General features: G+C 34.1%; 1 protein-coding gene across 4 annotated transcripts in view; it reads left to right on the top strand.

Annotated features, from left to right (window-relative positions):
- OSBPL8 (oxysterol binding protein like 8) overlaps positions 1-25,973 on the top strand; it is a 159,406-nt gene that overhangs the window by 90,061 nt on the left and 43,372 nt on the right. For all 4 annotated transcript variants that reach the window (XM_060112295.1, XM_060112296.1, XM_060112298.1 and 1 more), the window contains 6 exons: positions 9,856-9,926; positions 15,806-15,883; positions 17,696-17,797; positions 19,179-19,382; positions 21,462-21,546; positions 23,153-23,324. In XM_060112295.1, the coding sequence (XP_059968278.1) occupies positions 9,856-9,926; positions 15,806-15,883; positions 17,696-17,797; positions 19,179-19,382; positions 21,462-21,546; positions 23,153-23,324 (712 nt within the window). The remainder of the gene's footprint in view (positions 1-9,855; positions 9,927-15,805; positions 15,884-17,695; positions 17,798-19,178; positions 19,383-21,461; positions 21,547-23,152; positions 23,325-25,973) is intronic.

Here is a 25,973-nt window from a genome sequence, read left to right on the forward strand (position 1 = left end):
TTGTTGATGTATCTTCTCCTGGATACATACTTGTGGGATACATACCCATACCTGCTTATATTTTTTAAAAAATACTCGTTTCCTGTCATTTTTGTCAAGTTTTAGGAGGGAATACATTAGGTCAGTATCTTTTTTAACCTGGAACCTTTCTTGATTTTACATATATATTTTCCAATTTGATCCTTATAACAATCCTGTAATATAGGGAATATTATTAGCATTTTATAGATGAGGAAACAGAGACCCAGAGAAATTAAGTCAATTGCTCAAATGCATCCAGCTGGGATAGAGCTAGGATTTGAACCCAGGCAGTGTTAATTTCAAATCCTGTTTAACCATTATACTATAAATGCCTTTTGTGATGTTATATTCTTCATGTCTTGAGAGCCAAGTACCATTGCATGAATTAATTATAATTATTTCTCTTTTGCCTATATTAAATGGTAATCTATGTTTCATGGCATGGAGAAAAGAGAAAAAAACAACCCAAAAACAAACACACAAAACCTGTTATAGTTGTAGGTATCAACCATAAACTGTTTTTACTACTAATTGATTTTGAAATACCTTCGTCAAAGAAATAATATGTTATGTATATATTGAGTTTGTTTATTTTTAAGTGTCCTTTCTTGTGAAGAGAAACAATCTGAGATTATATGGGATGCTGTTGTATATGAGTGGAGAACCAGCCTTGAAGTGTATGCATAGTAAGGAAGGAAACAGATCTTATACTAAGGTCTATAAAATGAACCACTAAATCAGTTGTAATTGAATTGTTGTTGTCTAGCTAAGGAGGTGTATTTCTGGGTTGAAAGAACTGTGATCAGAAAAAGCAGTCTAGAGTATATAGAGAAAGTAATTGACTTAGAGTTTTTAATTTTAGTTAAGGTGTAGAGTGAGGCAAATGGATTTTAATGTAAGTAGGAAAGAATTCTCTGGAGTTTTAAAGATTAGGAATAAAGAGACGACATAGCGTATCATTTTGGCTATGGGTCTTTCCTGTTAGATTTAATGATGTGGGATCATACCAGTCACTTAGTTTTAACCTAGAAAAGAAAGATATTTCCATTTGTTACTGTGATAATAAAGTTACACTTTTTTAATAAGAGAGTTTTAAGTGGAAAATACTTGTTGGTAGATTATATATTTTGAAAAGTTTAAATGTAATGAAGAGGAACTACAGCAGCTGTTTCAAAGAAACATATATTGGGGCATGCAGCATTATTAATGGTATCCTTTTAATCTTTTCTGTTGATTGGTTTGCATTAACACTGTCTTAATGATGCATATATCCCTACTAGAGGTAAAACTTAAATGTTTGTTCTCTGCGTTAGCCGCTGGAATCCATCAGAACTGAACGTGAAAGAATATCTTTCCTTATGAATTCTTAATCATGGCTGAAGCAAGCAGTAGATTAGATATAAATCTAGAAGCTTCAGGAAAGATAAACAGTGTTATGTGTATATCCATTTTTAAAGTAAGCAAAAATTGGAAAGGAAAGAATTGGAAGAGGTGGGAAGTGTGGCAGATACTATAAAAACGTAATGGATATGAGAAGAGGATTGCGTTTTTTGGGAAAAGAGAAACTGATCTTATTACTTCAGCCTGAATCTCTAAGTATTGATCTTGCTTTGTTTTCCTAAAGCAGCAATTCAACCCAGGGCATTACTGGTTTGATAAAAAGGTGAAACGGTGGAATAGCCTTTCTTGTTTATCAGTTCATTTTTTAAAAAAAACCCAGCAGCATGACTTAGTGCCTTTTCTGTCAGTCTCTTTCTCTATCTGTTTATTGCTGATTTGACAGTCTCTGGTCCTTCTCCTTTGCTGTTAAATGTGTGTGTCCTTTGTTTGTGCTGGTGGGTTTTGCTATATTTGGATGTGAGAGAAAAGCCTGTCATTGCCATACTCGTCTAATTAGGCTTCTGGGTGAGCATATACATTAAATAGACTTTCTAAACCATGAAGGAAGAGAGCTCACAGCAACGCAGATTTTCTTCCTGTACTGTGGTTTCGCCTGTTTTATTTCCTCCACGAATTGATGGCCGAAAGCTGGTCCGGAATGCTTCATTTGGAGGATACAATGAACTTTCTCCTTCGTTGCCAGGTTTGTTTGTTTAATCTTGCATTCTTTTCTTAATTTCTTATAGATTTTTTATTAAAATAAACTAGATGTTTTAACATCTTAAAACTGCTTTTGTTTAAACAAAACAATTCTATAGTGAAAGGTTAGATTTTAGTAACTGCTGCTATATGGCTTGGCTTTTCCGTATTTTCTTTTACAGTCTCTTTGAGCTTGAACTTGAAAACTAATGATTCAGTGAAGTATGAATCTTGAGTGCTGATAGCATAAATTTTTGCTTTAATTATTGAAATAAATGTTATAACCCTTTGATAAAAATAAAGCCCTTTCTAGACTTCAGATAAAATTCTATAGATAAACCAATTGCAAATGAAACCCACATATTTAATATTGATACTTGTTAGACTATTTCAAGCAAAATAGTAGCTATGTGAAAATTGATGTTTAGTTTAAACCTTAATAGCTTAAGTTCTGACTAACGTGAAGTTTTCTACCTAAATATAATTTTTGAAATGCCTTACTTTATGTTGTTAGATGTGTTTGGGTATGTATGATAAGTTTTTGCTTAAAAATGTTATTTTTATGGTAGTATTTATTAAATGAAATTAGGCATTGACAGCTATGATTCAGACATTAAACAACTGGTCGATGAGTTGTAGATGTAAGCTGATCTTTTATTGCTTGAAAAAGGTTTATTGTAGCAAATATTTAGTTATAGATTTTAAAATATAAATAATCTCTGTTTTGTTTTCAAAATATTAAGCTGCTACATAATCATATCTACTCTTTTAAGGTTGTTTTTTTCTTTTAAAATAAAAATATTCTTTTAATACTCATGGTAAAGAAGTATTGACTGAAAATGGTGCTTGTTTTAATTGTTTATATATTTTTCTGACACACATTTTGTGAAATTCAAATTATATTTTCATTTTTCACACTAACCTTTATTCTTAGCTTTTTGTGAATATTCATGCCGCCAGGCAGTATATGCATTCTTTTGAGATAGTGAAACAACTTGTAGAAAGTGTTACTTGGGCAGTTAAGTAAATTATTGTAAATTCACTGATTTCATTTTCTTTTCTAACAGGGTTTCTGAAAAGAATTGGAAACCATAGTCCTGAACTGTTGCCTAAGTAGCATAAGCTTTAAACAACATTCATAGTCCGTATTTAGTCTTCTTAGTGTAGCATGATTACTATCATGCTTGTTTCTTAATGTTCTCAAAATGGTGTAAATTTTACTATTTGTCTATGTTCAGAAGTGGCTCTGAAAATACAACACACAGAAAATTTTTTAATGTTGTTAAATACTGTACTTATTTGCTTTTACAATGTGACTTGGTTCCATTTCTGTATTTGTCTTTGTCTTCTTGATTTTCTTTTTTTAAGCCAGCAGACTTGCTAGCACATGTTTGCTGACCTTCATGCTATGAGTCTACTTAATATAAAGAATAATCAGGTTACCTTACTAAACAATAGAAAACTTCACTGTTTAGACATTTGGTTTTTACTTCATTAGGTAATTGAAGACAGAATTGTCGGTTTCTCTTCTCAAAGAAAATATTGAAGGTCATTCTAGATAGATTTGTTTGAATGGAAAAGTAAATAGTTGGCTTTGTTTTCTAATTCTTGAAATAGAGAAAATCATATTCATAGGGATGCTTCCATATTTCTCTTAATACAACCAACAGTTTTATTACAACCAGCCATGATAAAAAACTTTTTAAAACATGTTTTATTTTATCAGCTAAGAAGTAGAATTAGGTACTTCAAAGAAGTGGCTTTTTATGTATTTCTTTTAAGTTAAAAGTAAAAAATATAATTTTTTCTGGGACATTTTATTGATTTATCTGACATCATTAGAGAAAGAGAGGTTCTACATTAGTGATATTTAAAGATAACTTTGTTTTACCACTTTGACCACAACCCTTTTATCATTTTAGTTTTCCTTAGGAAAATCTACCCCCCTCCTTTTTTTTTTTTTTTTTTTTGTTTTGTTTGCTATACGCGGGCCTCTCACTGTTGTGGCCTCCCCCATTGCGGAGCACAGGCTCCGGACGCACAGGCCCAGCGGCCATGGCTCACGGGCCCAGCCTCTCCGCGGCATGTGGGATCTTCCCAGACCGGGGCACGAACCCGTATCCCCTGCATCGGCAGGCGGACTCTCAACCACTGCGCCACCAGGGAAGCCCCCTCCTTTTTTTTTTGTTACTTCTACCTTAAGGAATATATTGGTATGGCCTTCTTCTTTATGATGAGTTATAAAATAGAAACGGTACCCTTTGTCCATGTACCTAGAAATTGGAATAAATAAACTCTGAACAAAGATGTTTATAGATACTCTGTAAGCTTTAGTACATAGATAGATCTGTTTAGTATGTTTTGACTTCTTGGAGATTTTTTTCTTATACAATTTCTTGATTCTTGGCTGTATTCAGTATAGTTTATGTAGCAATTCTATATTTTGTAAATACTTATTCAATCTGCATTTGTAGATATGTGTATATAATCTCATTTTAACAAGATTAAAGCAGCATAAATCTTTCTGTATTATATCTAAACATTAATGAACCAAATTTTACTGAAGTATATAAAAAGGTTATACCTTATCAATGCTGATAACACTTGTATTCTGTTAACAAATTAGAATTAGGGGCAGAGTGCTAATTTATTCAGGAATCATAGTCCACTGAATTAGTAAGAGAAAGTAAACTCTGTTTACTACTACATTATTGGAAAATATCTTCATGACCACAGATTTAGGGGAGACTTTCTTAAGACCAAAAAGCACTAACTGTTAAAAGAATGAGATTGCTAAATTTGACAACATTAAGATCAAGAGCTGTTCATCAAAGAGACTGTGCAGAGAATTAAAAGAGAAGCCGTAGAATGGGGAGATATTTGTAATAAATATAACTGGCAAAGAACCAATAATTGGAAAACATTAAGAATTCCTGTATAAATTAAGAAAAAGATAGACAATGAGGTTTTTTTTTAATGTAGATAGACAATGAGTTTTTTTTTTAATGTGCAAAAGATCTGGGCTCTTCACAAAGAGAAAATTAAAATGGTAATTAACATGAGATAGTGCTCAATATCATTAGTAATCAGGGACACACAAACTAAAATCTCATTGATTTACTATTGATACACACACCCAACAGATTGGCAAAGATATTAAAAATCTGTCAATATTGATGTGTTACCATGGATATGGAGAAAGGAGAACTCACACACAGTGCTAATGGAAAAATAAGCAAATTGGTAAACAATATGGTATTCTTAAAGTTGAAGACCCACATATACTCTGACCTAGGAGTTCTGCTTCTAGGTTTAAACCCTAGAGATATTCATGGATATATATGTCTACTAAGATACATTTCCAAGAATATTCATATCACCAGTGTTTGTAAGAGGGACAAGCTAGAAACAGCCCAAACAATGGATGGATAAATAGTGATATAGTCATGCAGTAGGATTCTAATCAGCAATGACAATGAATGAAATACCTGCTGTGACATGCTGGTAAATAATAATCGCAAAAGTCAAGGTAGTTACCTTTGAGGGAAAGAAGAATAGATTGTGATCAAGAATGGCATGGGGCGGGTGGTGAGTAATTCTTATGGGATGTTGACAATTCTGTATTTCTTGATTTGGGTGGCGCTTATGCAGATAGTCACTGTATACATTAAATTATGCCTTTACATTTTATGCATTTTTCTGAAGGTGTGCTATATTTCACCTATTTTAAAAAGCCACTACAAGTAAAAGAGTCCATTTTTTATTAATTTTTGGATCAGTTTATCAAACTTTGTATTTGAAAGGATGAATAAGAATTAAACCCTTCTTTTAAGGAACTCACAGTCAAGTATGTGACATGAACATGAAAACAAATAATTGAAATACATTGTGATAAATATGGTAGTACAAATGTACCAAGTGCTGTGTCTCAGAGGAGACAGCTGAACTCTATGCCTACACAATCTAAGCAAGGCTCCCAGAAGACGTTGGCCTTGGATCTTGAGACACACCCTGGCATTCTAGAAACAGCATGAATTTTAAAGTTAGACCTAGGTTTGAATTAGCTCTGATACTGTCACTTATTGACATTTGTCAAGTTACTTAATTCCTGTGAGCCTCAATTTTTTCAATTATATAGAATATTCCTAATAGTTAGCGGGGTGCATTGTTTTAAAGATTAGAAGTAGTAAACCATCTAGCCTAGTGTCTTAAAATCACAAGTGTTCCTACAAGTGGATATTGGTTGCTTTATTGTTGTTTTCATAAATATTATTATGTTAATTATCCCCATAATAATCATCATTGTTGATGAATGAATCAGAATTAGCCCAGAGCAGGATATGTTAATGGGATATAGACTAAGTAAGAAAGGATGTCATAGCAGGAGAGGTCTAATAAACTAGAAGAATAGGGAAGGATATCTGAATTAAAAAAATTTTTTTATTGAGGCATAACTTACACATAGTTAAGTACACAACTTTTTGAATTTTTAGTTATATATCGATATGTGTAACCATTTCCCACTTGCCCAGAAGACCCTCTCATGCCCCCCCCAGTCAGTTCCTCCTACAAAAAAGATAAATCACTGTTCCAACCTCTAGCACCATAGATTAGGTTTGCTAGTTCCTGATCTTTATATAAATAGAATCATATGGTATATGATATGTGCTTTTTGTTGTTGTTTTTTTGGTTTTTGTTTTGTTTTTTTTGTTTTTTTGCGGTACGTGGGCCTCTCACTGTTGTGGCCTCTCCCGTTGCGGAGCACAGGCTCCGGACGTGCAGGCTCAGCGGCCATGGCTCACGGGCCCAGCTGCTCCACGGCATGTGGGATCTTCCCGGACTGGGGCATGAACCCGTGTCCCCTGCATCGGCAGGCGGACTCTCAACCACTGCGCCACCAGGGAAGCCCTATGTGCTTTTTTTTTTTGATGGGGAGAGGTGGCTTTTTCTACTCATTATTCTGTTTGTTGTTTTGTGTATTGGTAATTGGTTCTTTTTCATTGCTGTGTTTCATTCCATTGTGTGAATATAATATATTCATTTATTCTAGTATTAATAGTCATTTGAGTTGGCTCCAGATTTTGCTATTATGGATAAAACTGCTGTGAACATTTTTGTACCTGTCTTTTAATGAACATGAACACACTCATCTCTGTTGGGTATAACTAGGATCAGAAGTGTTCTGTCTTAGAATATGAGTACTTTCAGCTTTAGGAGATACTGTCAAATAGTTTTCCAAAGTGACTATGCTATTTGTAGTCCCACCAGTAGTGAATAGTGTTCCGGTTGTTCTGTATTCTAACCTAACCTGTATTTGCATGGTCTTAGTCCTTTTGATCTTAGCCATTTGGGTGGGGAATGTAGGTTTCTATTTCATGGTAGCAGTGAGGAAGATAGTGGGAAGAGAATTTACTACCTAATATCGCTAATAAGCAAACTTGGTAAAAAGTCATGATCTGAAACTGTTCTGCATTATTGAAAATGGTCAATAATGTATTGTAGGCGTCAGGATTTTATCTATGATATCACATTTTTAAGAAATAAAGGAGTAATTTTTAAGTAATTTTAAATCTCTATATATGGAAAACAAATAAAAGTCTAAGAAGTATTTTGGCTGAGCCCTTTTTGGCTTCTAACAAATATAATACTTTTGCTGACATTTTAAGATAACGATTATTTTTCATGTTTTTAGGAAGCCACCTTTATCCAGTCTAAAGAAAGAGTCCTTCATGTGTTGCTTTTTGCTTTGCCTACCTTGGAATTAGCCTTGAAAACTTAGTGTACAGTATGGCAGTATTTTCTGTTTAAGGCTTTTGAACACTTTTATGTGGTCATTGCACTTTAAGCTACTCATCTGCTTATTTGCACTTAGCTGAAACTCAAAAGTATTGGACCAGACTTAGCCTTTTGCTTTATCCGCTGTAATTTTAAATAACTTGGAAGTCATCAGGGCCAGCTTTTAAAATAATGATTTGATTTGCCAGTTTGAGGTATAGAAAATCTTTTAAAATGGGATTCATTTATTGGTCTGACATAATATACAACCTATGTTTATGAGTGCCCTTTTTTTTGTTTTTTTGTTTAGTTTCATCTTGCTTTCGTATGTGTCCTTTTCCAACATTTGAAACTTTCTGCAGGACATATTTGCATGTTCAAAAAAAGTCTATTCAGATTTGTAACTTCCACTTTGTTTTAATTTACTGTTCTGTTTTTAAAATAATATGTGAATGTAGACACAGTGAAGTGGGCATTTTTCTTAGTCTAATAAATGGATTGACCTAGATGGAGCTGAAACCAAAACCAAACTAGAGAAATTAAAGTAAAATTCAGTTCTTATGAGAATAAAGAAAAACATCATCTTTTTTCCATTCATAATATATACTTTTAGAAAATCTTTGTTCTCTTGTACATGTATTTACAAGATCTTTGAAATAATTTGTGTTAATGCATTAGAATTAAGAATTACTTATTACAAAATGTTTATTACTCTGAATAAATATTTTAGAATTTTTAAACTGAATTATGTAACTTTGGTTTGCTTTACACTAAAGTTTCAAATCTCGGTAAGTTTTCCTTTAAAATTCCATGTTAGATTTATGAAACAGGTTTCTTTTTTTCCCTCCTTGGTTTTAGGATTGCCTGATCTTTCTGCTTACCAGAGATGGAAAAGAAAATAAAAAGATTCCTTCTTCATATTACAAAAAAAAAAAAAAAAAAAAATTAGCAAAATCTCTGAATTAAGAAAATGGAATGGATTTGTTTTAGCTAATATAAATCAAATACAGAATAAATGGTCTCATTGATATGCTAGAAATGATTTTTAAATGCTTCAGGCACTGATACTACTGATAACTTTTCAAACGCTGTTTTATGAATGATTATATTTTTATATAGGCTTTTATTGGACTCAGAACAAATAGTTGTAGGGAAGAGTTAATATTACTTGTCCTCAAAAGTAGAAAGAACTTCATTAAAATGAGTACCGCCCCTCTTATGCCTGCCACACAAATCTCAGCATTAACGTTTCTCTAATTGTACCCTTACAACATTAACTTGTTAATTGCTTTTGATAGTGCTATATTAATGTGTTACATGATAGGAAAGATTTGTGCATATATCCCAATGCACTCATGTTTTAGATTTATCCTTTTAGAATTTATATAACAATAGTCAGTGACAATGATAATATTAAGGGTCAATGTTAATTGAATACATACTGTCTGCAAATACTATGCTAATTGCTTTCTATGCATGCTCATTTAATTCTCACAATAAACACATTATTAGATTTTTTTTAAAGTCTGTCCCTCAATTCAGATTTATTTCCCTAGTATTCTTTTATCACCCATTCTGGAGTTGTTTTCCAGTTTGGCAAGAGGTGTGAAAAGTATATTGGGTTGGTTCTTTGTTAGAAAACAGCTAACTGAAATAAAAGTTCCATGAGTCCTGAATTCATGCCAAGTGAATGAGCAGAGAAAAGAGATATTTAGCTTATGTTGATGGGTTCAGGGAAAGACACCAGTGCCTCTGTAAGCCTTGATTTATTCTAAAGAATTACTATACTAGACATGATCCCTTAGTAGTCTTTAAACTATAATAGTTTAAAACTGTATTTTGAGTCTAGGCTTCTTGCACTGATGTATATCAAATATTGTATAGTGTATATTTGAAATTGAATAACTTATGTGCATTTGCTTTTTAATGCCTATATGTGTTCAAATGTGGAATACTGAAATAATGACTATGTTTTTAAAGGGTTTGAAAGAGGAAAGGAAGACATTTCTCAAAACAAAGATGAATCTTCCCTTTCTATGTCAAAGAGCAAGGTAAGCATATTGTTGTCCTCAAATATATGATCACAACATTTTTCTAATATTTAAGACCACAACATTTTTCTAATGTTTAAGACGAGTGAACTAACACTGAAATCCTATCAGATTTTTATGGGATGTTTTTATGTTGGTATATCTAAACCATGTAGTATATATGAAAAAAGGAAAGTTCCCTGGGGCTGATTTAGATTCTGTTGGTTACTTGGAAATATAGCCTATTGGTAACCAGGGTTCTCTCCTGAGTGATATTGTTCTGGTATGTCTGCTATAGCAGTATATCTCAGACTGAAGTCTGAGGGTTCCATGTAGAGAAATAGAGATAGTCAGGGTTCATTGGGTTTTTTGTTTTGTTTTGTTTTTTAATTTGTAAGTGTTTTGGGTTCATTCAAATGACAATGAAAACATGTACATTTTACCAGTTAAAGGCCGAACATCTCTTGCTATAATAGTGTGCAATTGAAAGGCACTTTCTTAGAATAAGACATAGTTCCCTAAATTAGTAATTTTCAAATGAGATACTTGTACATATTCTTATGTCTGTTGAGAATTTTTTCTTTAAGAGTACTATTCAAATTTGAAAAGCATTGTATGATGCATTGACTTTCCTATGGGTTTGTAATTCACTAGATTTTCTATAATTCGTCAATGGATTTGACTTTTGACTGTTATTTCTGGTCAGGTTTAGTAGCAGGAGAAGCTTTTATGTTTGTGGAATCAAACTTCAATGACTGTAAGAAAATCTATTTCTTTTTTTTAATTAATTAGTTAATTAATTAATTTATTTATGGCTGCATTGGGTCTTTGTTGCTGCGCGCAGGCTTTCTCTAGTTGCGGTGAGCGGGGGCTGCTCTTTGTTGCGGTGCGTGGGCTTCTCCTTGCGGTGGCTTCTCGTTGCAGAGCACAGGCTCTAGGCATGCGGGCTTCAGTAGTTGTGGCTCATGGGCTCAGTAGTTGTGGCTCGTGGGCTCTAGAGTGCAGGCTCAGTAGTTGTGGCACACGGGCTTTGTTGCTCTGCAGCATGTGGGATCTTCCCAGACCAGGACTCAAACCCGTGTCCCGTGTACTGGCAGGCAGATTCTTAACCACTGTGCCACCAGGGAAGTCCGAAAATCTATTTCTTAAGCTAGTAAATTCTCTGCTATTCTCAGCAGTAGGCTTGGCTTGTAAAACCCTACATATTTTGTTCCTGTTCTTGTGAGTGGTTGAGAGGATTCCATGATATATTTTTTTATCATATTCCGTGATATGCTTTACACAGATTTTATTGACACTTAACTTTTCAAGTATTCATTACATAAAGGTCCATCCTGTAGTTACATGTATATAAGTACATAAGGTGAAAATTTAGTAGAACTTTGTATGTATATAATGTATGCATGAGAAATACCTTTATCGTTTCATATGAGATGCATAATTAATGAGGAGATGATTTATCTTGGTTCTGCCATGGTTAGAAATACAATGAAATTTATGGAATTTAAAAAACCTATTTTCAAGCAGTTAATACCAGAATTGGTGAATGTATGGAACAGTGGTATTCCTACTCAGAACCCTAAACTCCAGATCTACCTACCACAGCCATCTACATGTAGTCTCTAAATGGGAGGGTGAGGGAGGGCAGGAGGGGTGGGGGGGGGCAGGGAGCCTGAAAAGCAAGTTTACATACCTTAATGAAGCAGTGTGCATTAACAAATAAAAGGAAACACAGGCTGCACCTTGAGTACAATAGCACCTAGTTGTGTATGAACCTTAAATTAAAATTAAATAAAATTAGAAATTTGGTTCCTCATTTACACTAGCCACATCTCAATAGCTCACTAGCCACTTATAGCTAGTGGCTACCATATTGGACTACTCAGATGTAGAATATTTCTGTTATTCAGAAAGTTCTACTGCACAGCAATCATCCACTGCTTTAGAGTCAAAAAAGTGAGCTTGAATCTTGACCGTCATATAATACCTGTGACTTCTTAGATGCTAATTATAATGACATTAATAGCTATTTTGTACTAAGAGCTTGCTAAGTGTCTTTTTAACTCTCTTAAGGATACTAGAAGACAGGTATTATTGGCCCCATTTTATTAGTGAACAAACCGAAGCTTAGAGAAGTTAAATAACTCTCAAGGGTCAAAATGGTAGAGCTAGAATTCAAAGTGGCTTCAGTTTTCTTATCTGTACAAAAGAGGTAAGATCTAACTCTCAGGTTGTGATGCTGTTAAGTGCCTCATGAAGTACTTGATTAATAATAGGTGTTTGAGAATTCGTTTTTCTTACTTTGAATAAAGAACTACAGTGAATGAATAGGCTTCTTGACATGGTAACTATTTGGTGTAAGTAGAATTGTACTCATTGTGTTATTTTCCAAGAGCTGAATCTTATTGATTCTATCTTACCTTAGGTTTAACCTTGGTTTATTCTGTTAGCTTAAGAGATACATAGTCACTAGTTTGTCCTTATAAATTTTAGCATATATTCCACTCTGTTGTTTTTCAGAACAATCCTAAAATTTATACATTTATCATCAAACCTTATTCTCATGGAATTCTGAAGATTTTGTTCTTACCTCAGTCACTTTGGGAAGCAAAATCTTGTTATTCCTTCTATGATCGATCTGCATAACTGAAACCATTAATAATGTTAACCTTGTACTTTTATGAATTTGATGCAGCAAGTATCAGTACTGTCACGGTGGTCACTGAACTTGCAGTATCCTTCTTTCCCCCCAACCCCCGCCACTCTAAAAATAAAGGCAGTTCCTGTTTCTCATGCATCCTGTAAATGAGTGAATTGGAGAAATCAGTTAATCAGATCATCCCATCTTCCTTTTAGCATTTTTAAATATAGTTTTAATTGTCCATCTCAATGCAAGGAATTGCCAGCATGAATAGTATTTCTAGTGGGATAAAAGGAATGCTGTTACAAGGATAAGGGGTTTCTGAGCCGAGATCTTGACTTGATTCTCCAGCCATCAGTCTGCTTACCTGTAGGTTTGCTAAATCATCTACCTCTTGCTGTAAAAAATATATTTCCTTGGACATTAAAAAAAAATTTTTTTTCCAAATCAAAATATCTGATAGAGTCATAGTAACTTATCATTATTGTTACTATTCCTTATATCTGCAGTATTTTATAGTTTTCAAAGCAAGTCAAAAGTATTCTCATATGTTAGTGTTCCATTTACCTAAAGGTCATATTTTTGTCAACACTTGCAATCTAGAGGATAGTCACAAACCTGAAACACAGTATACCAAGTACTGTGTTAAATACATCATGCACACTACCTCATTTACCCCTCAAAGCGACCTTATGACTTGATAGGAATATCCTTATTTTATAAATGATCAATTAAGACTGGAAGAGATTGAATAACTTTCCATAGTTGCACAGCCCATAAGGTATCACCATTAAAATAGTGGTCAGTAAGTTTATAAAAGGAGGAAACTTAGTTTAGTAAAATATTTCCAACAAAAAACCAGTTTATGATTCTTGGTATTTAAAAGGTAACTTGTTGATTCAGAAAACTTTGGTAGTATTTCATGAAAAAGACTATAGAACTTGGTCACTGGATCCTTTTTTTTTCTTTTTTTCAGAACTAGCTGCACAGTATGGCAAGGATTCCTTGAAGTATGTGTGCTGTAGTTTACCAAGCTCATGTGACAGCCATCTGGTCTGCTGGTCCCTTATATACTGGAATCGTTTAGGAATCTCCAAGCCAGATCTTGTCATGTCTAGGGAAATAGATTTCCTGTTGTTCATAAAGATAAGTCTTAAATTTGAGTCTAAGATTCTATATGAACAGTTTTAAAAGGTGAGAAATAAATGTGATGAGATGGCTAAGAGCATGAGACTGAGAATTAGGCACACCAGAGTACAAATCCCAGATCGTCTACTTATGACTGACTTTGGGAAGTTATTTAATCTGTTAGTCTTAGTTGCTTTAGTAGCAAAAGGAGGAACTACAACTCTCTCATAAGGTTGCTTTGAGGATTAAATGAAGCAGAACATATAAAGTATTTACATAGTACTTGGTAAAGAGTTAAACAGTCATTCATTTTCATTAACTTTTTTTTGGCGGTACGTGGGCCTCTCACTGTTGTGGCCTCTCCCGTTGCGGAGCACAGGCTCCGGATGCACAGGCTCGGCCATGGCTCACGGGTCCAGCTGCTCCGCGGCATGTGGGATCTTTCCGGACCAGGGCACGAACCTTGTCCCCTGCATCGGCAGGTGGACTCTCAACCACTGCGCCACCAGGGAAGTCCCATTTTCATTAGCTTTTAAGCTAATATTATTAGCATTCTTAACTTAATAGTATCTAAAAAGTACATTATAATACACATTTTCCTATTAAGCTGTGGGAAATAGAAACCATTATATTCCTCTGACAGTAGCCATGTCACCTTTGAGTTTCCAACAGCAAGGAAAGGACAGAGACCTGTTTGGCTTGAGGACTTTTGTGGAATGGTTTTAGTATCACAACATATCCTGTCATCATGGGAGTAAGCAATATGATGTTTCAAGTCCAGTTCTCAAAGGAGTAACTTCAACAAAAATTTAATTAGGTTAATCCCCACCTTCTACATTGAGTGTAGTTTGCAGTTCCCTTCCAGTTCAGCCAGTTATTACCATCAACATAATAATTCGTATTTTGTACTAAGTAGCGGAGGCATTTTTAGGAGAGGTGAGCTGCAAATGCTAGTTTCATTTTCATTTTATTAATTCTAAAGGTACTTATTGAGCCCTTCCTTTTCCCTAGGTGATAGCTGGCTACAATTGATGAATAAACATGGTCCCTGTCCTCATGGATCTTAAAATTGAGTGAGGGAGTTTGTACCCAAAGTTTTTCATCCTTGATCACATCTAGTGATATTATGTAGATCTGGCCATTAAACACTTGAAAGCTACCATTTGGATCAAGCCCCATATACTTTCCTGGCACTGGGAGTAATGCTACAAACTTTAAGTACCTTCTCCCATGTCTAACAACAGGTAAAAATGAAAATCATAGAACAGTGGAGGAATATGTTTAATTTAATTGTTCCAGGAATTATAGAAACAGCTTATAGTTCTATATTCTTCTACTCTGGTGGAAGAAAGTAGTCTCCTTGAAAGAGTCCTGGATTAGGAGACCCAGGTTCTGATCCCTGCTGTTGATGGATTGTTTAGAAAACCAACATCCCTGAGCCTCCCTTTCATGACTTGTAAAATGGAGATAAAACCACTTGTTATGCCTATTTTTCAAGGTTGCTATGAGGATCAAATTGAAATATCAAGTATAAACAAAGTCTGGAAACAAGTTTAAGACATTAATAATAATTTACGGGCACTGGATAGTTAGGAAGAAGTAGGTGCTAGGAATATTGATTTTTAAACACTGTACAACTTAGGGTGTTTCAGTACTAGTTTCTGAAGATGTTTGTATTTATTCCCTTTGGAGAAGGAGTAGCAATAGGGCAATGTGTACAGCAACTTGCTAGAAGTTTTTTGTTTTTTAGAATATTTCAACTTAAAAAATTACACTGCTTTGGATACATTTGTTCTAAGAATAAGTAAATAATTGTATTTTTCAGAAATACCCTGAAAAATAGAATGCAAAGATTTACAAATGATCTTATTTAACCTCACATTGTAAATTAATTTATTGATAAGTGTTTTTTTTTTGTCTTTTTGTGGCTTTAATGTGGATTAGTTTTCAAACCCAAATACTGTAAAGGGAAAATTGGTATTTGAAAATTGACCTTTGCCTAAATCACAGCAATGAATGGGAAGAATGTCACAAACATAGTTTTAACATTAGTTTTTATGTGCCGTATGTGTGTGTAGAATAAGTGACGGTTTTAATTATTTCTCTTTTCTTCATTTCCATGTGATTTCAGTCTGAATCTAAACTTTATAATGGCTCGGAGAAGGATAGTTCAGCTTCAAGCAAGCTTACAAAAAAAGAATCTCTCAAGGTTAGTTTCCACAGTTATGAAATAAGATAAAGAAATAAATATTTGTAATCCTAAAGGAAGAAAAAAAATGTTAATGTTTGTATGGCATGCTGGAATCAACTGAAGAGACTCTTTGATGACTGTCCCAGTGCTATTCTGGCCCTCAGCTGGGGTGCGGGTGCTGAGGACTGGATATCTTTGCACTGCTGTACTTGAGTCAAGCACGCCACTGTGTTATGGAACATAACGGGAAATTCTGCTGCCCTTTGAAATTTGAGTTTACTGACTGCTAAATCATGGGCTGAATTTGGCCCACAGGTAATATATATTTTGTTTGACCTACACAGTGTTTTAAAAATTTGAGCCAACAATTATAAGTCCAGATATCCAGCTTCTCCTAAGAAATAGATAATACTGGGGCTGCCTTCCAGAATGGCCACAGATCCTGGAGTTTAAGGAACACATGCTTTCCAATTGATTCTTGATTCCCATATAGTCTGTTTTGCCCCTCTTTTTTTCCATATCTGATCCTATACGTATGTGCATTTACAATCCTATATGAAATCTGTTAATTCAGATATGCATATTAACAAAGACCAAAGTCAAAACTTTTTGACTGTATAATTATTAAAATTTCTTGTGTGTATGTAGTCTCTTCACCATTAAATGCAACTAGGAAAATTTTGTGTTTTAGTTTATAAAAAGTCACTGATAGGTTATCTTCTCCCCTTCGTGAACAACAACAAAGCAATAAGTAATAAGATTTTTCAGTGCTACTTTCCCAAATTATCTCAGGAGTGACTTATGAAGGGTAAAACTTTGATAATTTGAATGAATTAGTTTCAGTGTTGTGGTTTCTTAGTTATTTATATCTTATATATTAGTGTCAGAAAAGAGAGAAAAATTGCCAGTCCTAAATAACTACAGCATTGTTTGGGATATGAAAAACTGACAACAGAGTAGATTTCCATCAGTAAGAGAATATATTAAGAAAAAGTATAGAAGCAGTATAGCATGGTGCTTAAAAGCATGTGTTTTAGAGCCAGGCTGCCTTTACTTGAATTCTGCCTCCATGAATTACTAACTGTGTGATCCTGGGCAATTTACTCTCTGTGCCTCAGTTTTCTCATCTGTAAAATAAGGATAATGATAGTCCTACTTCCCAAGGTTATTGTGAGTATTAAATGAGGTAATACATGTAAAGTGCTTACAACAGTGACTGGTACGCAGAGTGTCTCCCGTAAATGTTACCCCTTATTATTTTATTCATACTAGAAATCCTGTGTAGCAGTTAAAAGAATGAGGTAGACATGGAATGGAAAGAGAATTGAAATGCTCCAAAAAATATTGAATAGGAGAACCTTTTTTATGTGTTCAAAAAAACAAAAACAAACACAAAAGCTGTATATTTCTATAGGTTGTGTACATAGAAGAGGCCTGAAAGGATAGTGTTTTCCTGAAGGTTAACAGTGATCGATTCTGGGAATCGGAATAGGAGAGGGTATAATAAAAACGGCTTTTAGCTTTGTGTTGTTTGAAATTTTTACCATGAGTTTGTATTCATGTACTGTGTAATTTTAAAAACGTAAACTTCTTTAAAAATATACAGAGAATTGGACTAGTGATCAGAAAAACTAGATTCTAACCTTGCTTTTCTAAAAATTTCTACCAGCTCTTAAAAAAAAGTCTGTCCTAAGATGCTAGAATTCTAAAAGAGGTTTAGAATTTTATTTTAGAGTGTAAAATTTTTTACATTCTATGGAGCTAAAAAATTGGAGAGAAATTGCCTATTTCTAATGTATTTTTAATTTTTCTATTATTTCTGTAAAATAGGTACAAAAGAAAAATTACCGAGAAGAAAAGAAAAGAGCCACAAAGGAGTTACTCAGTACAATCACGGATCCCTCTGTTATTGTTATGGCTGATTGGTTGAAGGTCAGTTTGTATTGACTCTTGAATTCAAAGGCTGGATATTTACCAACTGGAATAGGAAAGCCCAGAGTGCACCTAAAAGCCTGCAAGACAAAAACATCTCCTAGGTTGATTGTTTTTCACTGATGAAGAAACTATTAGTTGTATCCCAGAGGATCTATGTTCCAGTCTTAATGGAGAGAAGAAACCTTAATGTTGTCTCTCTTGACAGTAACATCAAATATGGATAGCAGTTCTTTTAAAAAGGCATTTTGATTTGTGTGACATGATATAGTCTAATCCAGGGGTCCTCAACCCCAGACCACGGACTAGTACCGGTTGGCGGCCTGTTAGGAACCGGGCCGCACAGCCGGAGGTGAGCGGCGGGCCAGCGAGCGAAGCTTCATCTGCTGCTCCCCCATCACCTGAACCATCCCCCCTCCTTGTGGAAAAATTGTCTTCCACGAAACCAGTCCCTGGTGCCAGAAAGGTTGGGGACCGCTGGTCTCATTGATGTGCTGTAAAGGAATATTTTGTTTGCCGTTCAAATTATCATTTAGTATTATTGTAGACTTGGTATATTTGCATTTTGGAGAAGATATGAAGTTAGTGTAGAAGTTACCATTTGGAAAGCATTAATTTGCAGAACAACATACATATTGCTATTTCTATTCCTTATGCTTTTAGCCTCTGGTTATTTCCACTTATTTTTATTTTCTATCATCTTAGTCACTCCATCCTCTTTATCATTCTTATCTGTAGGATATTTGGTAGGAATATTTTAGACTAATGCTACCTTTGAGAACGGTCTTGTAAGACCCTGACTCCCAGGAAGTTTTAGTACCTGGCTTTCACCTAAAAATCACCCCAGCACTGAAAGCTTTTCACCTTCCCCAAGGGTAGGTACAACCTCCAACCTAAAATCCTTATGGGATCTGTCATGGAAGTTTTCTTACTAAAATAGGAGTCTAGTGATAGTTTCCTTGATAGTTCAAGTAATGCGGGGGTCTTCTTCGATATAATTCTGAAAACACCTTCTGACTTATATTGGCTCTACTTACTAAGTCTTTAAGCTCCAGATCTTGGTACTAGGAAAGTATATTTTAATGGCCCCTGACCTGGCCAGGAAGGTTAGGAAAACCATTCTACTTGGTACATTGTTTTGAAATCGTTGATGCAGTCTCCCACTAGAATTTAAGTTCCTCAGAAACAGGAGTCATGCTGTTTTCACATTTATTTCCAGTGCTTGCTATTTAGTAGCTTAACAAACATACATCTAGTGAATTTAAAGTGTACACTTTATGGAAATTTTAGATTAAAATACCCTATTTGCCTCTGTTTGGTTAGTATCTTGTGAAGCAGAGAAACGAAGGTTTATTTCTTAAATAAACTTATATTTTTGTAGATTCGTGGTACTCTAAAGAGCTGGACCAAATTGTGGTGTGTGTTGAAACCTGGTGTGCTACTGATCTATAAAACCCAAAAAAATGGTCAATGGGTAGGAACAGTCCTTCTGAATGCCTGTGAGATCATTGAGCGTCCATCAAAAAAGGATGGCTTTTGTTTTAAACTTTTCCATCCTTTGGAGCAGTCCATTTGGGCAGTGAAGGTAAGTAAGCACTTGTTATATAGGTGAGAGGTAAAGAGGACAATCTGTAAGTAGAACTGAGATAAATCAATGAATGATTAATGATGGCTCTCCTCTGCCGGAACTTATAAATTTGTTTTTGTCTTCAATCACATTATTCCTCTTTCTGTTTCTACCCACGATGAAATGTGCACCAAAATGCTTAGTTTACCTTTAAGATCTAACTTAAAAACGTCTCCAGAAAATCCTCCCCTAATTTATATTGTACCTTATTATCTCTTGTCTGTAGGGATTGTTTGTACTGTTCTTTTACTTTGCAATTACCAGCTTTGCTTTGTAATACTGTATCCTGTTTACTGTGAGTGTTTTTCTCTTTATCAAATGGTCAGACTCCCTAGAACAGAAGCTTCCATTTATTTTGGTGGCCTTTCCTGTAGTGATATAAATATGTGATAGGAAGCCTATAAGCAGAAGCAGTCCTACATATTTTTGAGAGGCAGCTTTCTTTGAAGATGGAGCTCTAACGCTTTTATAACTAAAAAGCATTACCGTGGTCACTCCTTGTTTTAAAAACAAACAATCAAGAAAATAGAAATGCTCTATTTGATAAACTGTTATACTAAGGAATTCTACAAACAGTAGACAGGCAGTACATGCTAACTGAATAAATGAATCTAGCTTAAGTTTTTACAAAGTGATCCTTGTTTTAGTTTCTAAAGTCAATTACACTTGAATAAAGTTTTAGGACTCCTCCTTTAGGTAAACAACCTAATTGAGATTAGAACTAAAAGTGCTTCAGCTTTTTAATTTGTTGGGTATTGCTTAATTAGGCAATATACAGACACCTAGGAAAAGACCTGGACTGTTAACCTTTATTTCAGTAGTCTGGAATCATAGCAGGCATAAATTTAGGATTACAGAGTTAGTTTTATTCTGAGATTATATACTTCCCACAGGGGAAAGAATTTAACCCATGAAACCTCTGGTATTTCTGTATCATGTCATTCTGAAGTGAAAAAAAATTACTTTCAAAATCTTTTATATGTATATTATTTATTCTTTACTACTATTTTTAGGCATTGTAAGAATTGTAATGAATTTTTAAATCATTAGAAGATACTTATAATGTCAAGTTATTTCATTCCAGATATTGGCGGGAGGGAAATTTGTACAATTATATAAACATCAGAATATCTTCACAAGCAAAACCTACTTAGGACATTGTTTAAGCAGCTTTAAAGTCAGTGTCTATGCTTAGGAAAGAGTAATGTTTATAAATCTTTACTTTGTGTCAGGGACTCTTTAAAGCATGTTATATGGAACCTTTTTTTAATTCTCGTACCTGTAAGGTATGAGATAAGGAGGATACAAATTTCCCCCATTACCCAGATAAAGAGATTGAGGCCTAAAGAGGTTACTTAAGTAATTTTTCTAGTATGGAATCAAGATTGAAACCCAGGCAGTCTGACTCAAGGTCCTACTCTATACTGGTTCTAGGAACTAGACCATAAATTACAAAGCCATTTGAAAATACCCAAGGGATTTTATAGGATTGTTAAAATCGTATTGATTTGTTTCTACTTTTTTCACTTTAAATGTTCATCGTTACTTCCTAAAGTTTATGCTTTTTAAAATCCATTTTGTTCTTTGATCTGACAACTTAAAAAATTATTTTTCCCTGGACCTAGTAAAAATTCATTTCTCTTTTTCTTACAAGTTTCCAGCTGTTTCTTTAGGCTTCCAGAAATTTAGTATTTCTTATCTAATAGTTTCTGTGGTATGGAAATTCTCTGTTAAATTAAAATTTGGTCTCGTATGGGAAATTTTAGGTTTCTCTTTAATATGTGAACAATATGCAGAGATAATGCTTAATGTTAACTATAAGTTCAGTTTTCTGGTAAGGAGGTAAATTTTGTGAAAGAGGAAAGCTTTCCTCAGTACTTAACATTTGCTTTCTCAAGAAGCATGAAATTAAAGCTTGTTTGTTTTTAAAAATTATAATCCACGCCTCACTTCGATTATTACAGATAATAATGAATAATATAAAATTGAGATCTCGTAATACTGTACACCATTTATTTTGTTTATTCTGCTTTTAAGGGTCCAAAAGGTGAAGCAGTTGGATCCATAACTCAGCCCTTACCTAGCAGTTATCTGATCATCCGAGCTACTTCAGAGTCAGATGGTAAATACAAATGATGGATTGAATTATGGTCCTTATTTTTAAGGGTCACTTAAAAATATACTATATATTTTTATAGATCTATACTTTTATAGATCACTGCATTTTCCTTTGGGAAATCTGCGTTTAGTATGGAATTTGCAGCAGAGGTATTATAATCATAAATTGCCTAGAACACTAAATATATCATCAACTTGGTTGACAAATGGGGAAATCTAATAGGAAGGAAGCATCATATAATTGAGTGATAAACTAGCAGCCTGGATAAACTTCATCCTTTATTGACATATTAACACCTTTTTGACTTGATTAGTATTCTCTGTGGTAACTCATTAAGTTTTGTCATTTTAGAAGTACATTTAATACTATTTATATTTTATCATTAAATATTAACATGACACTGTATACATTATTTTGTTTTTGTTTTTTTGCATAAGACATTCAAACACAAACTTCTATTCTGTACTTTATTACTTAATACTTAATTCCTGAAATAAATATAGGGAGGGTATAATTTGTATGAAAGCAAGGTAACTTTAAAACTTTAATAATTGATAATGGATTTTTTCTTCACTTTTATGTTTTATAGTGTAGACTAGCTTAGCCTAGGGAATCATGTAACCTTCTAAACTTTACTTTCACTAGATGATTATTTTTTAAATCAAAATATCATAGGCATGAGCTTTCATTATGAAAATGATTTATGTGGCTGATATTGCCACCATATCTTGAAACAAATGTATATGACTTTTAAGAGCAATTAACATTTTTTTTCTGCTAGTACTGTTCTAAATCTTAATTAAAAAAATAAAGTTATTGGGGGAGGGATAAATTGGGAGTTTGGGGATTGACATATACACACGATTATATTTACAATAGATAACCAACAAGGACCTACTGCTGAGCGCTGTTGAGCACAGGGAACTCTGCTCAATATTCTGTAATAACCTAAACGGGAAAAAAAATTTCAGAAAGAATAGATATATGTATATGTATAACTGGATCACTTTGCTGTGCACCTGAAACACAACATTGTAAATCAACTATAGTTGAATATAAACAAAAATTAAAATACATAGAGGGAGTCAACCACACACACACAAAATTAAGTTATTAATATTTCTACTAATTAATATGGCAGTTAATAACAGTATTAGGCATTTTTCTGACTTAAAATTTGGGTGCTAAACCTGGGATAGATATCCTGTCAACAACAAAATATTATTTTAGATAGTTGGTTTATAGTAGAAACATAATCCGTTAGTTACATTTCATGTACCTTTTTGGTACCTTCAGTTATTCTACATGTTAATGTTTGAAGCTTTTAAAAATAAAGTACATTTATTTTAGATTAGATGTATTTTCTAATGTACATCAATGTTATTTATTTACCAGTGGTTTCTAGATATTTAGAATGTAAAAAGCACTTATTAAACTGAAAAATTGCATTAAGACATCCTGGCAGATTTTTATATTCTAATTAACTTTTACAGTGCATGTTTCTGAGAGAAATAATAGGATGTTTAAAAGTTAACAGTGTTAAATTAAGATAGATGCTAGTTTTTCTAGTTTATTGAATTATACTGTTTATGAATCTGTCTTCTTCTAGGAAGGTGCTGGATGGATGCTTTGGAGTTGGCTTTGAAATGTTCTAGTCTTCTTAAACGTACAATGATCAGGGAAGGAAAGGAACATGACCTGAGCTTCTCATCAGAGAGCACACATGTGACTTTGTATGGCTTATTACGTGCTAACAGTCTCCACAGTGGTGATAACTTCCAGTAAGTAGATATTGCTACTAATTTGGTGATTATTTTCGAGACTATGTTATTCACTAGGTTAGTTGGCAGGCCTAGAATTTTTGTATTGTATCTAGGATTGAAACTTAGGTGTCTTTACACCCCTATGGCCTGGTTTAAAATTTGTTGAGTTGCTATGGTGAGGTGTAGAAAGTTATTTCCTTGATTCCAGCTAATATGAATTATTTGTTCTTTCCTAAATACAACCATGCTAACTACCTTGTCTTTGTGCCTGGTGTTCCCTCAATTAAGAATGACCTCTAGTCCTCCTTGCTCTCTTCTTCTGTCATACTCCTGTGTTTTCTTCAAGGCCAATCTCAATCTCAAGTATTATATCATATGCGAAGCCTTTCTTTTCCTCATAAAAATGAGATGTAATCCGTCCTTCTACTGTTGTTCTATAGCACTTTTTTGTTTTTTCTATAATGGACCTGACTTATTCTACCTGGTATTTGTGGAATTCTCCTATTATATTGTGTTTCAAATTGGAACTGTATCCTATTTGTGGTTTTTTTTTTCCCCCTGAAGCATTCATTGTAGTTAATACTAAAAAAAATTTTCTTCAAGGAAACGAAGGTTGAGGTTCAGATCTCTTCTGTTGCTTTGCAGGAAAAATAGACTTCCCCTTTTCCTCCCTGGCTCCAGCCCTCAGCTTCTCTGCAGCCACTTATTTCTGTCAGCATTGACGTTACCCTCCTCAAAGTTAGATTGCTTCTCTCCTCGCTTCCCTGTAAGCGGAGCTGAACTTTTTTTTTTTTTCCTATCCTTTTGTTTGACTCTTTTTCTTTACTCTCTTTTAAAACCACCCAAATAAATAAATAAATAAATAAAACCACCATTACCTTATCTTTTACATCCTTTCTTTGCAGATCTATAATCTGGAGCTTTATTTTATCCTAGTGTAGGAGTCTGAATGAGATAGGATGAGGGGGAGGGAGGTGCACTGATATAGGAATGGATTTTTGTTGGGGCCTTTTCCCCTGGTATTATAGAATACCAGGTAATCCTAAAATGCTCTTATTTGGGGATCTTAAAATTCATCTGCTTCACGTATTTATTCATTACAAAATTTTGAGTCTCTTTTCTGTGTAAGACACCATACACTTTTCTTTGTAATTCACCACATTGTGAATAGGAAAATGAATCAGATATGATCCTAAATTTGAATCCAGTATAACAGTTTACTAGCTATGTAATCCTAGAGAGATGTTTTGTTTTGCTTTGCTTGAAAGCGATAAAATGCCAGGCAACTATAAATAGTAGAAAGAAAAGAATGACATAAACAACCAAAGGAGAGATGTCTTAAGGTAATATAGGATCAGGAGAATTTAGAGGATGAAAACATATATCCAGCTAGGGAATCAGGGAGAGGATCAATATAACAGATTTTACCATTAAGTAGAATCAACATATCAACACGTTCATTTGGATATATGACAGAAAATGAGCTAGGAACTGATGATGCAGAGATGAGGAAGGATGGGAGCCTACCTTCCAGACTTAGAATCTCCTTGGATGTAAGAGACAGGAAACGGGTAAAGTTAAAAAAAGATTACCAAGTTTTAAGCCCGAGTGACTGGGAAGATGATAAAAATTTTTTAAAAGGACCATATTTGGGAGATAATATATTAAATATTGGACATGTTGAGGATGCAGTGGTCCCAGTATATATAGATGTGGTCAACCAAGCATTTAAAAACATGAATCTGAAGCTTATTCTTGCATGCATGGGAAATCATCAAACAGAAATCATCAAATTGAAATGATGATGAAGTCTTGAAACTGGACAGGTTACCAAAGGGGAGAGAGGATAAATCAAAATAAAATAGAAAATAAAAACCAGATTGTGAGGGATTAAGGAGAGACTAGATGGTAAGAAAGCAAAGACAGCAATATATGATTGTAAAGGAAAAAAAAAGAAAATAAGTATTCTAAAAAATGAATATCTGTTACAAGTTCTCTGATTAAAATCCAAACATAAGAAGATTTTGGAAAAATAGAGACTAAAAGAGAATCAAATAGGACTACTCTGCTTTATTAAACTTATCTCAGCATTGTTAAAATGTCAATTATTATATATAACGGCACCATGTATTCATTTGTAAAGTACTTTACAAATTTTTTATACCAAACGAAACCCACAGATACTTTCTTAAATGAGAAATTTCTAAAAAAATTTTTGATTCTGGAAGTGATTTTTTTAAAAAAATCGTTTCCTTTTTGTGCAGATTAGTAACCCTAGTCTTGTAAGTAAGAATAAGGTTGGGTATGGCAGCTTAACAATTTTAGGCCATAGGTTCATTTCTTTAAGCTGAAATTTCCATTTCCAGTTCTCCATAGAGTTTTTTTTTCAAGGTTAAGCCTATCCAGTTGTTTTTTTTTCTTCCTTTTGGCTCCATTGGGTCTTCGTTGCTGCGCGCGGGCCTTCTCTAGCTGCGGTGAGCGGGGGCTGCTCTTCGTTGTGGTGCGCAGGCTTCTCATTGTGGTGGCCTCTCGCTGCGGAGCACGGGCTCTAGGTGCGCAGTCTTCAGTAGTTGCGGAGCACGGGCTCTAGGGTGCAGGCTCAGTAGTTGTGGCACAGGGGCTCAGTAGTTGTGGCTCGCGGGCTCTAGAATGCAGGCTCAGTAGTTG

Source organism: Mesoplodon densirostris, chromosome 11 (assembly GCF_025265405.1).
Source record: "Mesoplodon densirostris isolate mMesDen1 chromosome 11, mMesDen1 primary haplotype, whole genome shotgun sequence".
Taxonomy (NCBI): Eukaryota; Metazoa; Chordata; class Mammalia; order Artiodactyla; family Ziphiidae; genus Mesoplodon; species Mesoplodon densirostris.